General features: G+C 47.5%; 1 protein-coding gene across 1 annotated transcript; it reads right to left on the bottom strand.

Moving 5' to 3' along the window:
* Positions 1-1,855: 1,855 nt before the first annotated feature.
* On the bottom strand, positions 1,856-11,104 carry LOC121450658 (sialidase-3-like). Its single transcript, XM_041655826.1, has 4 exons — positions 11,067-11,104; positions 10,823-10,880; positions 4,855-5,057; positions 1,856-3,637 (listed from the first exon to the last, which is right to left on the bottom strand). Exons 3-4 carry the CDS (start codon positions 5,050-5,052, stop codon positions 2,591-2,593), a joined length of 1,245 nt encoding a protein of 414 aa, XP_041511760.1. The 5' UTR covers positions 5,053-5,057; positions 10,823-10,880; positions 11,067-11,104; the 3' UTR covers positions 1,856-2,590.
* Between the last annotated feature and the right edge of the window lie 4,350 nt (positions 11,105-15,454).

The raw sequence follows: 15,454 nt of genomic DNA, 5'->3' as shown, positions 1-15,454 counted from the left end.
CAGACCTTTTGCTGGGGACAGAGGACAGACAGGGATTAGACAGCTCTTACTTTCAGGGAATTCAGAATGTGACAGGAAAACTATATTATAGACAAGTTATTATGATTCCGGGTTAAAAAGGAAAAAGGGTTCCTCCGCCCCTCCTAGCAGACGTCTAGAGGACACAACAGATAGTGTCACCTGGCAGCCCATGGAAGGACCAACGGGAGGCTCAGAATGTGACTTCAGCTGTTCAGAGGGACAACATGGCCCGATAGGGCCAGATGGAGACCATTAACCCTTCAGCCTCAGGTTGACCTCTGTGGGTTCTAGGGTTCACTGTGAAGCTCCGTGACATCCTCAGGCACTCTGAGGACTCATGACCGAGAGATGCAGGTCCTAATGCAGCACCAAACAGCATGAACCTGAGGTGACTATGAAGGAACATGGGCCAGGAGGTTGCGTGGATAGGAGGCCTATTCTCTGGAACTCCAGTGGTGGGTTACTGTGTTGTACCGATCCATTCTAGAGACCTCAGGAGCAGACTGGGAGGCTACGAAGGCAAAAGATCAGAGCCTGTGTGGGCTTCTCTTCACACCTAGACCACGGGCCTCCTTTCTGCTTTATTTCCCTTGGCAATGTGACTACCCACCCTGTCTTTTCTACTCTTTCAACCTAAAGACAGCTGAAGTGGCTTCAGCAATTGTTACCACAGCATGAGATACATGCCAGGGCCCTGAAGACTTTGGGTGACTAGCAGGGCTGGAGGGCCCACAGTTGTCTTTGTTGCTTAGCTGAACCACGAACAAGCTAAGACTGCTAAATGGTTCGGGTTGGACCTCCTCCACAGGTCTCTCTCCCCTCCTGCCAGCTTCAGGACAACAGCTTCAACATGATTCTCCTACAGCACTGCCCTCTACACCACCCCACAAGATGGAACCTCACACCTGCCTCTCTTCCTGAAGGTGCAGGGTCTTCCATCTTCTGTTCCTGCTCTTCCCAGTTCCCATCACCCACTCTATCTCTCTTTAGTCTTCATCTCAGACTTCCTGAGTCCCTGATCCTCTTTTCTTACGTTTTCTGAGAAGATCACAATGGGCCTTTTCCCAGTTAAAGGATTTACAGCTAGTCACTAAGTAGATACAAGCCCAAAGCAAGGGGTCAGGAAGGGTAACGAGAGAAGTGGCATTCACATGGGCAGGCAATCAATCCCCTTCCTTGACTCCCTTATTGGATATTCCCACATAAATCCCAAAGCTGTTTTTCATCCTTTATCCCTAGCCATGGAGTTCAGCCACTGCGTCTACCCTAATGCAGTACAGTGAGAACAAAGCTGGGCTCTACAATGAGGTCCTACCTCTCAGGGGGGCTCTTCTCTTCCCACCCTCCTCCTTTCCCCAACTGCCAGGGCTGTCACCTACCCCAGTCACCCTTAGGCCCTGGCGGCTCTTCCTTCCCACCTGGAGGGTGGGCTTCCCTGTCAGTGGGCTTCACATAAGAGTGAAGGAAAGTCTGTATGCATTTGTTACTTTCAACCTGCAAGGTCTGCACACCAGGCTGCCCTGTAACCAAACAATGGAGAGCCAAAAGCTGTTTGAGCCAAGGAACACGAGAACTGTGTATGGGAGTTTTGTTCGCGCGCGCGCGCGTGTGTATGTGTGTGTGTATGTGTGTGTGTGTGTATGTGTGTGTGTGTGTATGTGTGTGTGGACCATGTGCATGAAGTACCTGGAGAGGCCAGAGGGGATTAGATCCTCTGCAAATGGAGTTATACACGGCTGTGAGCTGCCATGTGGGTGCTGGGAATGGAACCCGGGTCCTCTAGAACAGCAGCCAGTGCTCTTAACCACGGAGCCATCTTTCAGCCCTCCTCATATTCATCTTTAATGGCATCAAAAGCAATCAGCACCATTATCAAGGGCAGCTGGCAGGGATTTCTCATTTCTCCCTGGGAAATGTTTTCTGGAGGAGGCGGGGGGGGGGGGGGTTGAACATAGCAACAATGCCGGGGAAAGCAGCCGACTTCATGGTTCTGCTCTCTCAATTCTTCCAGGATAGAGAACTTGAAGAGCTAGGGTATGATTAGGAGGATAAGGGCATTTCCCTTATTAAAAATAGAACGATACACATCTTCTGGTCAAAGCACCTATGGTCACCTCATACTCAAGTGAGCAGTGAGCCATTTGAGAAGATAAGTCTCTGACTTCCATTCACAATCAGACTCCAGGGTTTGAGGGACAAGAAGTAGCACTCGGTCTCTCCTTTCAATGGGAGGACAAGAAGTCACAAACCAACCTTCTCATTTTACAATGGAGACCTGATGTCCAGAGAGTTCGGGGGATACATCATCCACAGTCCTAAAGCAAGCCAGCAGCAGAACCCAAACCACATCGTGGTCTCCAAACTCCCAGTTCCATAGTCTTATTGCTGTGTACGATAAGGCACAATTTTCTCTAGGCTCATTGGAAAGGGAAAAGTGAAAAAAAATGGAAGCAGCAAAATATTAGTTTTTTAATTTTCTGTAGACATCAAAGACCTCTGTTATCCTGGCTGTAGCTGTCATTGCCTTCTGTGGAAAGTTGGGTCCTCCCCCATCAGTCTAGATTTGGCTTTAGCTCCTACTAGGGCTGTTACAGACTTCACAGCTCAGGACCTCCTGATCTGAAAACAGACGGAAGGCAATCTGCTCACACTCATGCTTCTGCCCACACTCAAACAAACATGCAAATAAGCCCTGTTTTTCCACAACAGCCAGATCAGAGTAGCCACAGGGCCCACGGTGCAAGATCCAGGGGTGGGACCACGTGGTCCCCTCCAAGGGGTTCTGGTTGTAGTAGACACCCAGGTTAATTCTCCGTTTCTTGCTAGTTGGATGTGAGTACAAGAGCCACGTTCTTGATGGTGTTGCAGCTCCTTCCTCCCGCTCCAGAAAACTGTCCAGCAGAGGGCGCTTCTGAGTATCGGGCGCATCTTTACCACTTGGGTCTTGCAAGTGCAGCATCTTCAAGGGCTGGAAACTCACTACACTGCCTTGGCAGCCACGGCCGGGCTCATAGAGTTGTGGGTTCAGGGTTGCTTTCTGAAAGCAGTCACCGTAATCAGTGCTAAAGGATTCTGCTCGGAATCTGTTTGGTGTCCGGGCATTGCAGTAAAGCACAAAGTTACCAGTCCTCCCAGCCACTTCCGCCACTTGGCACTCGGCTGTCACCTGGGGTCCAATGAGCTTGCCATGGTGCCAGGTGACTCCTAAGTCATCACTGTAGAACATCAGGGAATGGGCTTTGACCGAACACGGAAAGCACAGGAACCGGCATGAGAAATAGTAGGCATAAGCGGGGATGATCAGCCTCCCAGACTGCAACTGGATGCCGTGACCAGGGCCCACCGCGAAGGTGGCCCAGTGCTTCACCTCTGAGCCAATGACCTCCTCGGTCAAGTCCTTCACTTCACCCCACGAGCACCCAGCGTCCTGACTGCAAATGAAGCAGAGACGGGCAGCATTCCTGCCTGACCTAATCTGCCGAAGCTCAGTGACATGGTCCCGCACACAGATGAAAAACAGGTACACACGGCCGGTATTCCGCTCCCACACAGGGCAGGGGTTCATGGTCCGATGCCCAGGTAATGTGGCTTCCATCAGTGGCTGCAGGGGTCCCCACTAGTCAAGGGGAAGAAGGAGATAGTGGGAGTGGGTTACTAATAGGAAGACACAGGCTCATTAAAAGCACCAGTTCTTTTTGCAAGCAATATATGACATTGAAATGGACAGGATCTTGAATGCCCAAATAATCTCAAAATTTGCAGCTATTACAAGGTGGAGTTACATCTGAAAAAAGATGATGTTAGATATTGTAAAAAGGTGTGCTCTCTCAAGAATGTTCTTCTTTGCTGCATCTGGACTTCCAAATCAATCTCCAACACCCAACTCCAATGTCCCCTCCTTTGGGGGCTTCCTTGAAACTCACTCTTCTAAGAGTTACAGCAGCTATGACAGTATGCATATTGTTGGTAACTGTCTCCCCTTTTAGACAATGGGCCTTTTGGATAATACCCAAATTATATGCATTTGTATCTCCAACACCAGCCAAAAAAGTTTACCAGGGCGGGTTGGGAGTGGTCCGTGAAGGTGAAGGTGCTTGATCTCTGCCTGTCCTAGAGCAAATGAGACACCTAGAACTCTGGGCTCTGTCAGCCTCCGGGCTTGGCCTCTGTGGAGTCTGACCTGGTAAGCCACAGAGAAGCTCTGATGATGTACCGTACAAACAGGGGCTGGAAAGCCCTCACAGTACAAACTCCTCAGAAGGAAACGGGCAGCGATGTCACACAGAGCCAGGACGGGGGCTCAGTAGAGTCTCATCTTCACCGTGACAGAGAAGACACCCACTTAGTGTGCCCCTCAGGCTGTGAGAAGTAGGAACGAGGGCAGACTAGGAGATGAAGACCTCAGGAAGGCTGAACTAATGGTGCTCCCTTCCCTGGGTGGGTCTATCAGGGCACAGAAACAAACGGCAGGCCATGCAGGGTCTGGACGCACCACAGAGGCCTCGGTAGCTTGTGCCTGAGTTTGAAGTATGTTTCTACTGCTGGGTTACAGGTGCATGACTGAGAGTAAATGACAAACTCTTTGAGCCCTGTTCCCCCATGTGCTAAACATGATTGACAACAGTGCCCAGGATAAAATTCAGTGAATCCTGGCACAAAATAGCTCAGTAAAAGCCATTGTTTTTATTATTTTCCCCTCAGTTCCCCACACAGGTTTTTGCTGGCAAAGGTGGTGCGGGGCGGGGGGGGGGGGGGAGGGGGGACAGAGCTAGAAGTGCATTCAGCTCTGAGGAGAGATGAGTCCCAGGTCCTTATCCAAGAGGAGTCACTTACCTGTACAGAGTGGCCATCCATCACCCCTCGCCTGAGCACCAGGTAGAGGGCATCCACGTCTTTGCTTGTGGACCGCTTCTCTGCGAAGGCCAGGAAGGTGTGGCTGGGAGGGATGTAGAGCATGGCTGGGATCCGGTAGGTGATCCCATGCTGGTCTTCCTGCTGGAACAGAGTGGAGTAGGATGGCATGCCTTCCATGACCTCTGCGGGAACAGCAAACAGTCCAAAGCTGAGGACACAGCGAGCTGTGGATGTGCTCAAACGTCCACGTTCTCATACAAAGACAGCATCATGGCCTCAGCAGCCAAAGCAAACAAGATGTTCCCTCATTCAATACATCAGCTCTCCAGACACATTGATTTCTTGGCCTGGGGTTCTAGATAACTATAAACCAAACCCATTTGAGTAAGAACACGGTTAACAATTCTCAAGGCAAGTTCTCTCCCTCTCCTGAAGGCCAGGAGAAAGGACAACCTTCTGACTCATCTGTGTGAGGAGGTCTTACCCATAGTTTTCTCTGTGAGGGGCGCACACAGCAGAGGGTGTAGATTCTCAAAGGGTGCCTCTTGGTGTTGTGAGCTCACTTCCAGGTGCTGTAGCCTGGGTGGACCTGCAGCTTTGGCAGCTGGGACAAGTGTCTTAAAAACCACACTTTTATGTGTGACCAGCTAACTGTAGCTCAAGAGATAACTATTGTGGCTTTGGGTTCGCTCTTATTTCCAGCCCTCTGGAGATTACGTTTTTGCAAACTCAGCTACATGGGTCTTTGCGATATTCTATCTGCCATGTGCCAGGATAGCAGGTCTGTGATAACAGAAAGTGGAAACCTCCAGAAACTCTTGGAAAGTGCCCAGAAGTCCCACTTCTCAGAGGCCACAGAAGGGACTAAAATAGGTTTAGGATTTAATTTCTTTCAAATCATGTCACCCAAAGCCCATTTTGGAAATAATTTGCATAAATAAAAATAAATAATAAACAGCAACCCATAAGAGTTAGGCCAATGAGTCCCTCTTTATTTATTCAACATTTTTGAGTGCCCTGACAGCAGTGTTGTGGCAGAGTTAAGCCAATGAGTCCCTCTTTATTTATTCAACATTTCTGAGTCCCAAGACAGCAGTGTTGAGGAGCCACCTGCTTTTAAGCTGAGAACTGAGGGTGGGAAGACCATGTGCACACAGATAAACCCTGAAAGGTAAGTGCTATCTTAGAGGTAACACAAGAGCAAGTAGGAAAACAGAAAAGGCGCACCTGTGCGGACCGAGGCCCCAGAAAAGGTAATAACTGGCCAAACTAGCTAGCTACCTCCTCTGCCTGGGACACTCTTTCTCAGAGAGCCGCACGACTCCCTACTTCACCTCCCCCAGCTCTGTGCAGACACCCTCCAGCGGGCCAGCTGTCACCTGACAGCGCCCTTGCCACTTCAGCTCCCTGCTTGTTTCTCCACAGGACCCAGCGCTCTCTGAGGGCTCGTAGATTACACACATATACAAAGAATGCTACAAAATCAGAGGGCCATCGTGTCAGGTCCCAGTGCGCAGGGGGCAGTCTGTGCTCAGTTCAGGCTGGACTCTGACCCGGGAAACACTCAGCATTCCTCTGAAACCTTGTAGAGTGGGTTTCTGTTTGCCAGTAAAAGCCATGACTTTGTTATCTTCTCCTACAGCCCCCCAATCTTCTGAGAGGGCACCTAGTTGTCTATTAACTCAAACAAGCCACCAGCCGATCAGAGGCCCCATAGTAGTTCCCGGCTGTTCCAGCCAACTTGCCCTCCTCCTGCCGCAGCCTAACTACTTATAACTGGCAAGGCTTTGCCACCATTTTTGCTATCTTCTCTGCTCCCTTAGCCCTGGAAATTGCCAGCCTCCTTCTCTCCCTTCCTCTTCTCTTTGCTCCTCTCTCTGTCCCTGAAAGTTAGTCATGGCTAGACTCCCCTAGATGTCTCTGACTCTTCTCTCTCTTATTTATAATAAAAACTTTCTCCCTAACCATGAAGTGGCCATCCCAGCAGTTTCTTCGCTGTACCCCTTGTTTACACATAGGGCTGTATCTTCTCATCTGGAGACAAGCATGGTTTGTGATCAGCACCGGACAAGTGTTTGCTGGATGCATGAGTGCATGGATAAATGAACTGGAATATAAAGAGTGTAGACGGGGCCAGCCAAGTGGTGGGGTAAGAAGCAGAGTGGGGGCAGCAAAGCCTGAAGGTAATAGGAAACAGCTGTGCAGGCTTTCAGTAGAACGGCGTGACTGTGATAGGCTGGAGAGCAAAACCTATGAGCAAAGACGGGACTGAAAGGCCCAGCGGAGGCAAATCCCGGCAGGTTTTATCACATTATCGTGGTATTGCTCCTACCGGGATCCACTGTAGAGTTTCTGGTGGGAATGGCATTGTGAGTTTAGACCAGCCTCTCAGGCAGCTTCTGGGTAATGAGCTATGGGGTAATGTTGTACTGTGTCAGGTCATCTACCGCCTTCGAGCCAAACAAGAGAAACTCCCAACACCTCTGAATGACTCAATCAGTCACTAAATTGACAGAACCGGAACTCACTATTGTGAGAAAAGAGGAGGGAGTGGCCTTGGAGTCAGAAGAAAAGCTGTTCTTCCTTCCAGACTTGGGGCTGCAGCAGTATAAGCAGAAGACTATGTGGACCGTCTTGTCTGCATGGTGTGAGAGCATGCGTGTGCTCCCCATCCAGGCTCTCTCCTTCTGTGCACCAATGGGCTTTATTCTACATCCGTCTCTATCCTGAGTCACACTGCTGGCAAAACTTAGGTTTGGCTTAGACCACTACAGGTTCTCAGACATATATTTCACTTATCTATTGCTCTGGGATCCTCATCTATAAAATGAATTAAATTCTACATAAGAAGAATTAAAAATCCTTAAGTAGCTGTCACAAGGCCTATTGCACAGTAGGATCACAATATATGGCAGTTTTTATAACATTTTTCAGTTATAAGTCATTACATAGTTTAAAAAATGAAACAATGTCTCACTGTAAAGCCCAGATTGGCCTTGAACCTGCTATCGTTGAGCCTCAGCCTCCTGAGTGTTAGGATTCCAGGTGTGTGCCACCGTGGCAAACAGGGCGTATTATTCCCGAGTCCTGAAACTGATATCTGACTGTAGTCAGGCACTATATAAAATGTAATAATAGACTGTATATGTGTGTGTGGGGGGGGGGGGGTTCCTGTAACTATTGCAGCTCGATGAAAAGTTAAGTCAGGCAGTCAGGAACCAAGAAAGTCACTAAACCACAAAGTCACTATAAGCATAGGAGCCTACAGTCCTATGGTTTCCCCAGCGCAAGTGTAACAACTCTGCAACTGCAAGGGAGGGTTTCCCCGGTGAAGCTGTTACAGTTCTGCTTAGAACTCCAGAGTGTAACAACTCCGCTCCACCAGGGGAACTCTTCCCGGCAAGTGTTAAACAGTGCTGCTCTGCTCTGGGGAAAGTCGTTACAGCTGGGCTCCAGCAAAAGTGTCTCACGACAAACCTCACCCAAGAGATTTATTGGGAAGGAAGCTTTCAGGAGGGTGGCTACCTCTGGTGAGAAACAGCAGCAAACTGAACAGGGCACAGACTTTATGTAGGTTTTGGGGGGTGAGGGTGGAAGGGTGGAGCTTTCAAGGGTGGCTAGGGATTGGTGGATTTTTGGGGTCTGATTCTGGGGCAATCTCAGGGATTGGTGGGATTCCTCAGCCTCACTCAGGGCAAGCTCAAGGATTAGTGTGATTTCAAGCTGTTGTCTTGGGGTCAACTCAGGTGTTTTTTGTTGGCCCAAGTCTCAGGTCTAGTCAGGTGCAAGGTGTTTTTCTTTGATCCTTTCACCCTACAAATCCCACAAGATTATAAGTGTTGAAAAATTCCTATTGCCTAGAGACATCTTAGTCACTCACCGCTCTGGCACCACTACTCACATCTGTGGTGATGCCAGTCATATAAAAACATAACACAATTGGGCACAGTTCATAAAACTTGAAACGACAATAATCTACTTTGCTGGCTTGAACATTCATTATATTACACCTTCTGTCATTATTAGAGCACATACCTAATTACCTAACTTCCACTGTGAAACAGCACGCTAAGTCAGCAGGCAGCATATTCCAGATAGCCCAGCCATGCCGTAGTCTACACTGTACAGATGTGCATAGACACCGATGATATTCTCACGACAATAAAATCACGTTAATAGTGGTGTTCCCCGTACAAAGGCACATCTTTAAGAATTGCATTACTCTATCAATTGCAACACCTCCTCTTAGCGCCTCGGCTGGTCTTGAACTTGTGATTGTCATGCCCCAGCTCAAGAGTAAGGCACGTGAGATCCTAGAGAAGCTAAATAAGAAGGTGAACCCAAAGAAAAGCATATATTTATCCTCCTGGATATTGGAAGTAGACAAGATCGCCAGGCAAAATTTGGGAGCACGGGGGGTGGGAGTTGGGAGGAAGGGGAGATGGGGAGAGAGAAGGGAGAAGGGGAGGACTGGGGAGAGCTTGGGCGAATGGGATGGTTGAGATGGAGGAAGGGCGGATATGGGAGCAGGGAAGAAGATATCTTTTTTTTTTTTTTTTTTTTTTTTTTTTTGGGAAGAAGATATCTTAACTAAGGGAGCCATTTTACGGTTGGCAAGGACTTGGCCCTAGAGCGGTTCCCAGGTGTCCAAGGGGATTTCCCCAGCTAGTTCCTTGGACAGCTGAGGAGAAGGTGCCTGAACTGGCCTTCTCCCATAGCCACACTGATGAATATCTTGCATATCACCATAGAACCTTCATCTGGCGATGGATGGAGATAGAGACAGAGACCCACACTGGAGCACTGGACTGAGCTCCCAAGGCCCAGATGAAGAGCAGAAGGAGGGAGAACATGAGCAAGGAAGTCAGGACCACGAGGTGTGCATCCACCCACGGAGACGGTGTGACTTATCTAATGGGAGCTCACCAAGACCAGCTGGACTGGGACTGAACGAGCATGTGATCAAACCAGACTCTCTGAATGTGGCTGACAATGAGGGTGGACTGAGAAGCCAAAGATAATGAATCTACTGCATGCACTGGCTTTTTGGGAGCCTAGTCTGCTTGGATGCACTCCTTCTTAGACCTGGATAGAGGGGGTAGGGTCTTGGACTTCCCACAGGGCAGGGCACCCTGACTTCTCTTAGGACTGGAGAGGGAGGGGGAGTGGGAGAGAAATGGGGGGATGAGAGGAGGCAGAAATTTTTAATAAATAAAATAAAAGTAAGGCACGTGACTGGCTCTCATTTGTTAAAGGTGAATAATGCATACTTATGAGGGGCACTCGGGAGTGTTTTGTACACTTTAAGGCACTATACAAATAGATGTCTTTAATTATGAATGTTGACCTTTTCAGAATTCACTCTTGGTTCTGCCGTCACCACAATTAAGTAGTCATTAATTTTCATTCATTATCAGTATGCTAATAATATTGATGACAGCGGTAACATAGTGGCCTGGCATTGACACCTAAACGGTTCTCCTAAACTGTGTGCTGAGAAGAATCACGTACAGGTCTGCTTTGGAATTGTTTGCTTTAGCAGAGAATTCGAAGAATTAATTGCAGTTCTATACTCCCGCTGTCCAACACAGTCCTCTCCGCTCTCTCTCTCAGAGAGAGGGTACAAGGTAGCACGACTTCTGAAACCTTGACTGAGGAGAAAAACTTTGGTGAGGCCACTTTGTTTGCAAACCTAGTCTCAAAATTCCCACGCCAGGACCTTTGTGCCCGTCCACAACTTCCTCTGTCCTAAGAAGCCTTTTCCTAGGCTCGGTTCCCGCTTCGTTTTCTCGATTCTAAACTACTGCTTAAGTTTGGCTGCGGATGGAAGATAACAAAAATAGAACGGCCCAGAACACTCTCTGGCTGTGAGGTCCCAGCTGATTCAGGCTGACGCAGGTCCCCACAGTCCCGGGCCACATTCGGGGTGACCCTCACCCCAGCTCACCGGCTCCAGCGTCTCTCCGGGCTCTCCGTGGAGTCTCGGAAGGGGGCCTGCAGCAGGGCTGGGGCGATGGAGGCAGGGAAGAGGCGGACTGAGACCGCGGAGGCGGAGACAGACACCGCTGAGCAGGACCTGGCAGGAAAGAGAAAGAGAGAGAGACCGCGCGGGGGTGAAGCTACAAGCGACTCGCAGGCAAGGATCCTGCAGGGACCGGGTGTCAATCTCCCGGCCGGGCCACGCCCTTTACCTCGCAGGGCCCGCCCTGCTTGCTTCTCAACGCTCTTATCTGGCGGTTAGTTTGTGGAAGGTATCACCGCCTAAAACTTCCCTGGACAGTCTAATTGTCGAGCGAAGGTTCCGGGCCTCAGAGGGGACTACCTACCAAAAAAAGAAAAATAGAGATGGAAGGGTGTGTGCACCCAAAGCACTGGGCACTTGCCTTGCAAAAAGTACCCATTTATCAGGGCCTGGTAGCACAGGGCTTGTGAATTCAGCTAGTCCGCTAGAGACGAAAGCTGAAGGACTGGACATTTCTGCTGTTTGGACTACAGAACGAGTTTAAGGCCACCCTGAACAATTTATCAAGAAGTCCCTAACACACGATAAAAAAGTATTTACAGAGTTGTAACCAGCTAATGGTGGAGCACTTGCCTAGCACACACATCATCCTAGGTTCATGTTCCAGTTCTGTAGACAATTTATTGTGTATTGCCCACACACGTTTACATACAGTCATGTCCAAGGACCGTCCTATTCTTCCCCACCTCCCCAAAAGAAGAAAAAGACCCCTCGAGACACTGCAGCCTCTAAGAGGAACAGTCAGGCATGGAGACAAAGAAAGCTACAGATGACTCAGCCTGGTCAATAAGGTTACCAGAAAGAGAAGACCCAAAGGAAAATGAAAAGAAACAGAACCAAGACATGGAACACACTGGCATCAAGATCCAGACAATGGTTACTTATACATATAGGACGTTTAGCGTAGTGGTATCATCCTGTGGTGAGGGACGCAGGTTTGGCTTATAATTCTCAATAAGACGTACCATAGAAACTTATACCTTATAAGTCTCCAAATGTGGATTAACTAGTAAGACATGAAGCTTCACAACAGGGCAGACTCGCAGGGACCTGAACACCACCTCTGCCTGTGATGACACCAAGGGTCAGGGTCCTGCCCACCAAGAAACATAGTGTCTGTTCCTTTTATTTCATTTTGGTTATCTGAGGATTCTCTCTCCCACATCCATGCCCCCTATCATGGTGTTTCTTTCTTTGACATGAACTTGTTCGATTCTTCTGAGTAAAAGTCACATGGTGAGAAACAATCTAAAATCATTTTTGTTGGAGCCAAGTAAAACAAAAGAATTTGGCAAAATCAAAAGGGAAAGTGGAATTCTAACTTGGAGGATGAAAACCAATTGACATATTGAATTTGAATCCACGAGGCAGGGGAAATGCAGTTAAGTATAGAATTGGGGTGGGTTCCATGAGTTAAGAGTTCTAAGGGATTGGCTTTCCTAAGAACACAAAATTACAACATGACACAGTTTTTCTTCTTTTTTTTTTTTAAAGGAAAACTATAATGAGATACTCACCTAACCACACTGAGCTAAAATAAAACTGTTTTCTCCTAAAAGAACCAGTACCTCATAGAAAAACGGCTGATTGCAGGGCTGGGGAGATAATCATATCCTACCGTGTCTAGACTTCCCTGAAAACAGGGCAGCCAGAGGACCGGGGTCACAGCAGAAGAGCTGACTTAACAAGGATCCTACAGGGGATGATAACAGCCAGGCAGACACCTGCCACAGCATTGCAGAAGCTGAGGGAAGGGGATCTCTGCGTGTTCTAAACCAGCTCAGTTTAAACATGAGTTCTAGAGTACTTAGAGCTAAATATTGACACCCTGTGTCAAAGGGAGAAAAAAAATAACAACTTACAAGGAGTAGACTAAATGTTTACAATTCTGAGATCATGGTGCAGGAGAGATGGCCCAGTGACTGAGAGGACTCAGATCCAGGACCCAGCACCCACATGATGGTTCACAACCATCCTTAGCTCTAGTTCCATAGGATTCACACCCTCTTTGGACCTCTGAGAGCACGAGGCATGCACACGGTACACATACATATATGCTGGCAAAACATTTATACACATAAAATAAAGAAAAACCTTTAAAATGTTATGAGGTTGTATTGACATATGGAGAAAAAGCCTGCCCATTTCAAGAGGTTGCTATGGTGAGAATCAAGCTAGAATACAAGTAAAAAATAGACTAAAGCCTTTCCTACCTATACAAATCCTATTCCAAGGTGGCTTAATGATCTTCTTTATAATAATATAAATAAAAGAATGATATAATTTTCTAATTTTGCAATAACTCAGTGGCTCCTAGAACCATATGGTGATCAGTGTAAAATTTTTGTGTTAGATGCATCAAGCCAAAAACATTTGAGCCCACTGTGTAGCCCAGCAAACAGGTGATTATGTGGCTCCTATATAAAGACTTACTGCTAAACAACCATCCTGGGTGCTGGAGGTGTAGTTCAGTGGTAGAGTGCTCATCTAGCCCTGGTGCAGCCCTCAGCCACCCACCAGCACACGCACACACAAAGGGGGAGTAGAAAATGTGTTCAATGATACCGTGACGTGATTAGGATGCGACCAGACGAATTCACAAATGCAAAGTGGGGGAGGGAGGAATGCAGACAAAAACAATACGTTCAAATATTCAATATGTTCAAATCAACTACAAGAAAAACTGGGAACCCTGTTTGGATCCTAGATTGAACGAATCGGTTCTATAAAGACTCTGAGGCAATGTTACCAGTGACCATTACATGACATTCAGGATTTGCTTCTAGGAATAACAACATCATAGTTGTTTTCAGTCATCTTGACAATAAACACCAAGCCCTAGATCTCGGTTTCAGACAAATGGACCAGGTTCCTTGTAAAATAGTTGATCCCAGAGGTGGGGCTGGGAAAAACACAAGCTGAGCGGGGAACACCTTGTGATGTATGCAGTACAAAGAGGTCACAGAGTAACTGGGGTCTCCTTCACAGGAGCTCCTCAGTGGCCGGAGCTGGAATCCACATGGTTAGAAGATATTTGTAGTGAGACCATAGCTCCTAGAACAGAATAAAACCAAGTCCATACTTACACGAATAGTTGTACAAACAAACTAGACAAAGGAGATAGTGTTTCCTGGGGGCAGAATTCTAGTTAATAAACACTTTGGAGGAATGAATAAAAAAATATACCACTCTTTAAATGTTGGCAAAGGGATCCCTTTTGTCATAGCAAGATGTCATAGAAAACATAATTTTATTTCTAAAATGATTGAGAGCCATTTCCGAGGCTTCTCGTTATCAGTTTAGAACTCTGCCAATGGATGAACCCTGTGGCCACAGCTGCGGTAACTGCTACCAGGCCTCAGTCAGCACCTCAGATGGTTCGGGGTTTCCCTCCGCTGAAGAAACATCGTCTCTTGAAGCTCTTCCAGATTGGCCCATATCCAACGGCGAGCAAGCCGGTCTGAGGCAACTTATCTCCAAAGTAAATCAGCAGTCAGGGGTGGTTGCCCAAGCAGGGTCACACCATATCTAAACTCCCTCTGCACCTTTTGTTTGACTGCCCTCCTTCCCTAAAACACTGAAACTCCACCCACAGCCTCTTCATGGGCAGAACCTAACCTGAAATACTGGAATGTTGACTGAGTTACTCATGAGTGGATTCCATTTTTTCCTACGTATTATTTAAACATATCTTCCTCATGTGTATTCATCAAATTGTCCTACATAAAAGTATTTTCATGCAATATGCACCACCCGAGAACATCCCTGCTCCTACCACTCTTTCTCCTCTCCCATTAGATTGTTCCTCCAGACAGCCTCACTTCTACCATCACGTCATAGATACAAGAGCTCATCCATAAAGGGGAGAAAACCTTCTCTCACATCTGACTTAATGCGATTATCTCCAGTTACAACACCTTTCTGAAAGATATTTCATTCTTCTGTATAGCTGAAAATATCCACTATGTGTACAGACCACTTCCGTTCCTCTGTTGTTGGACACTTGGGTTGGCTCTGTGACTAAGCTACTATTAGTACTGTATGTCTGTGATGTGTTAACTAGGAGTCCCCAGAGGTGACAGAACTACATCCCATAATAGGTCTTTAGGTTGAGGAACTTCCACAATGACTTTCATAATGACCGAACCAGTTTCTCACATTCTCCAGCATTGCCTAATGGTTACCTTTGTCCCTATCTTCACCAACACTTACTTTTTAAAAACAATTTTTATTCTTTAAAAGAATTGATGTGTATGTGTATGCATGCCACAATTAGTGACCATGCCCACGGACACCAGAAGGCATCAGGTCTCCTGGAGATGGAGTTATAGGCAGTTGTATGTTGCCCACATGGGTGCTGAGAAACAAACTTGGGTCCTCTGGAATGGCCACTGAGCCATCTCTGCAGTTCATCTCCTCCTCCTCCTCCTCCTCCTCCTCCTCCTCCTCCTCCTCCTCCTCCTCCTCCTTTTAATGGCTGCTATTCTTGCTGGAGTCAGATGGAATTGCAAAGGATTTTCAATCTCAACTTCTTTGCTATCTAGAGAGAGTAAAAAT

This window comes from Microtus oregoni, unplaced genomic scaffold (genome assembly GCF_018167655.1).
Source record: "Microtus oregoni isolate MIOR12 unplaced genomic scaffold, Mior012 000000F_ref0000247, whole genome shotgun sequence".
Classification (NCBI taxonomy): Eukaryota; Metazoa; Chordata; class Mammalia; order Rodentia; family Cricetidae; genus Microtus; species Microtus oregoni.
This window is presented reverse-complemented; position numbering and strand designations above follow the sequence as displayed.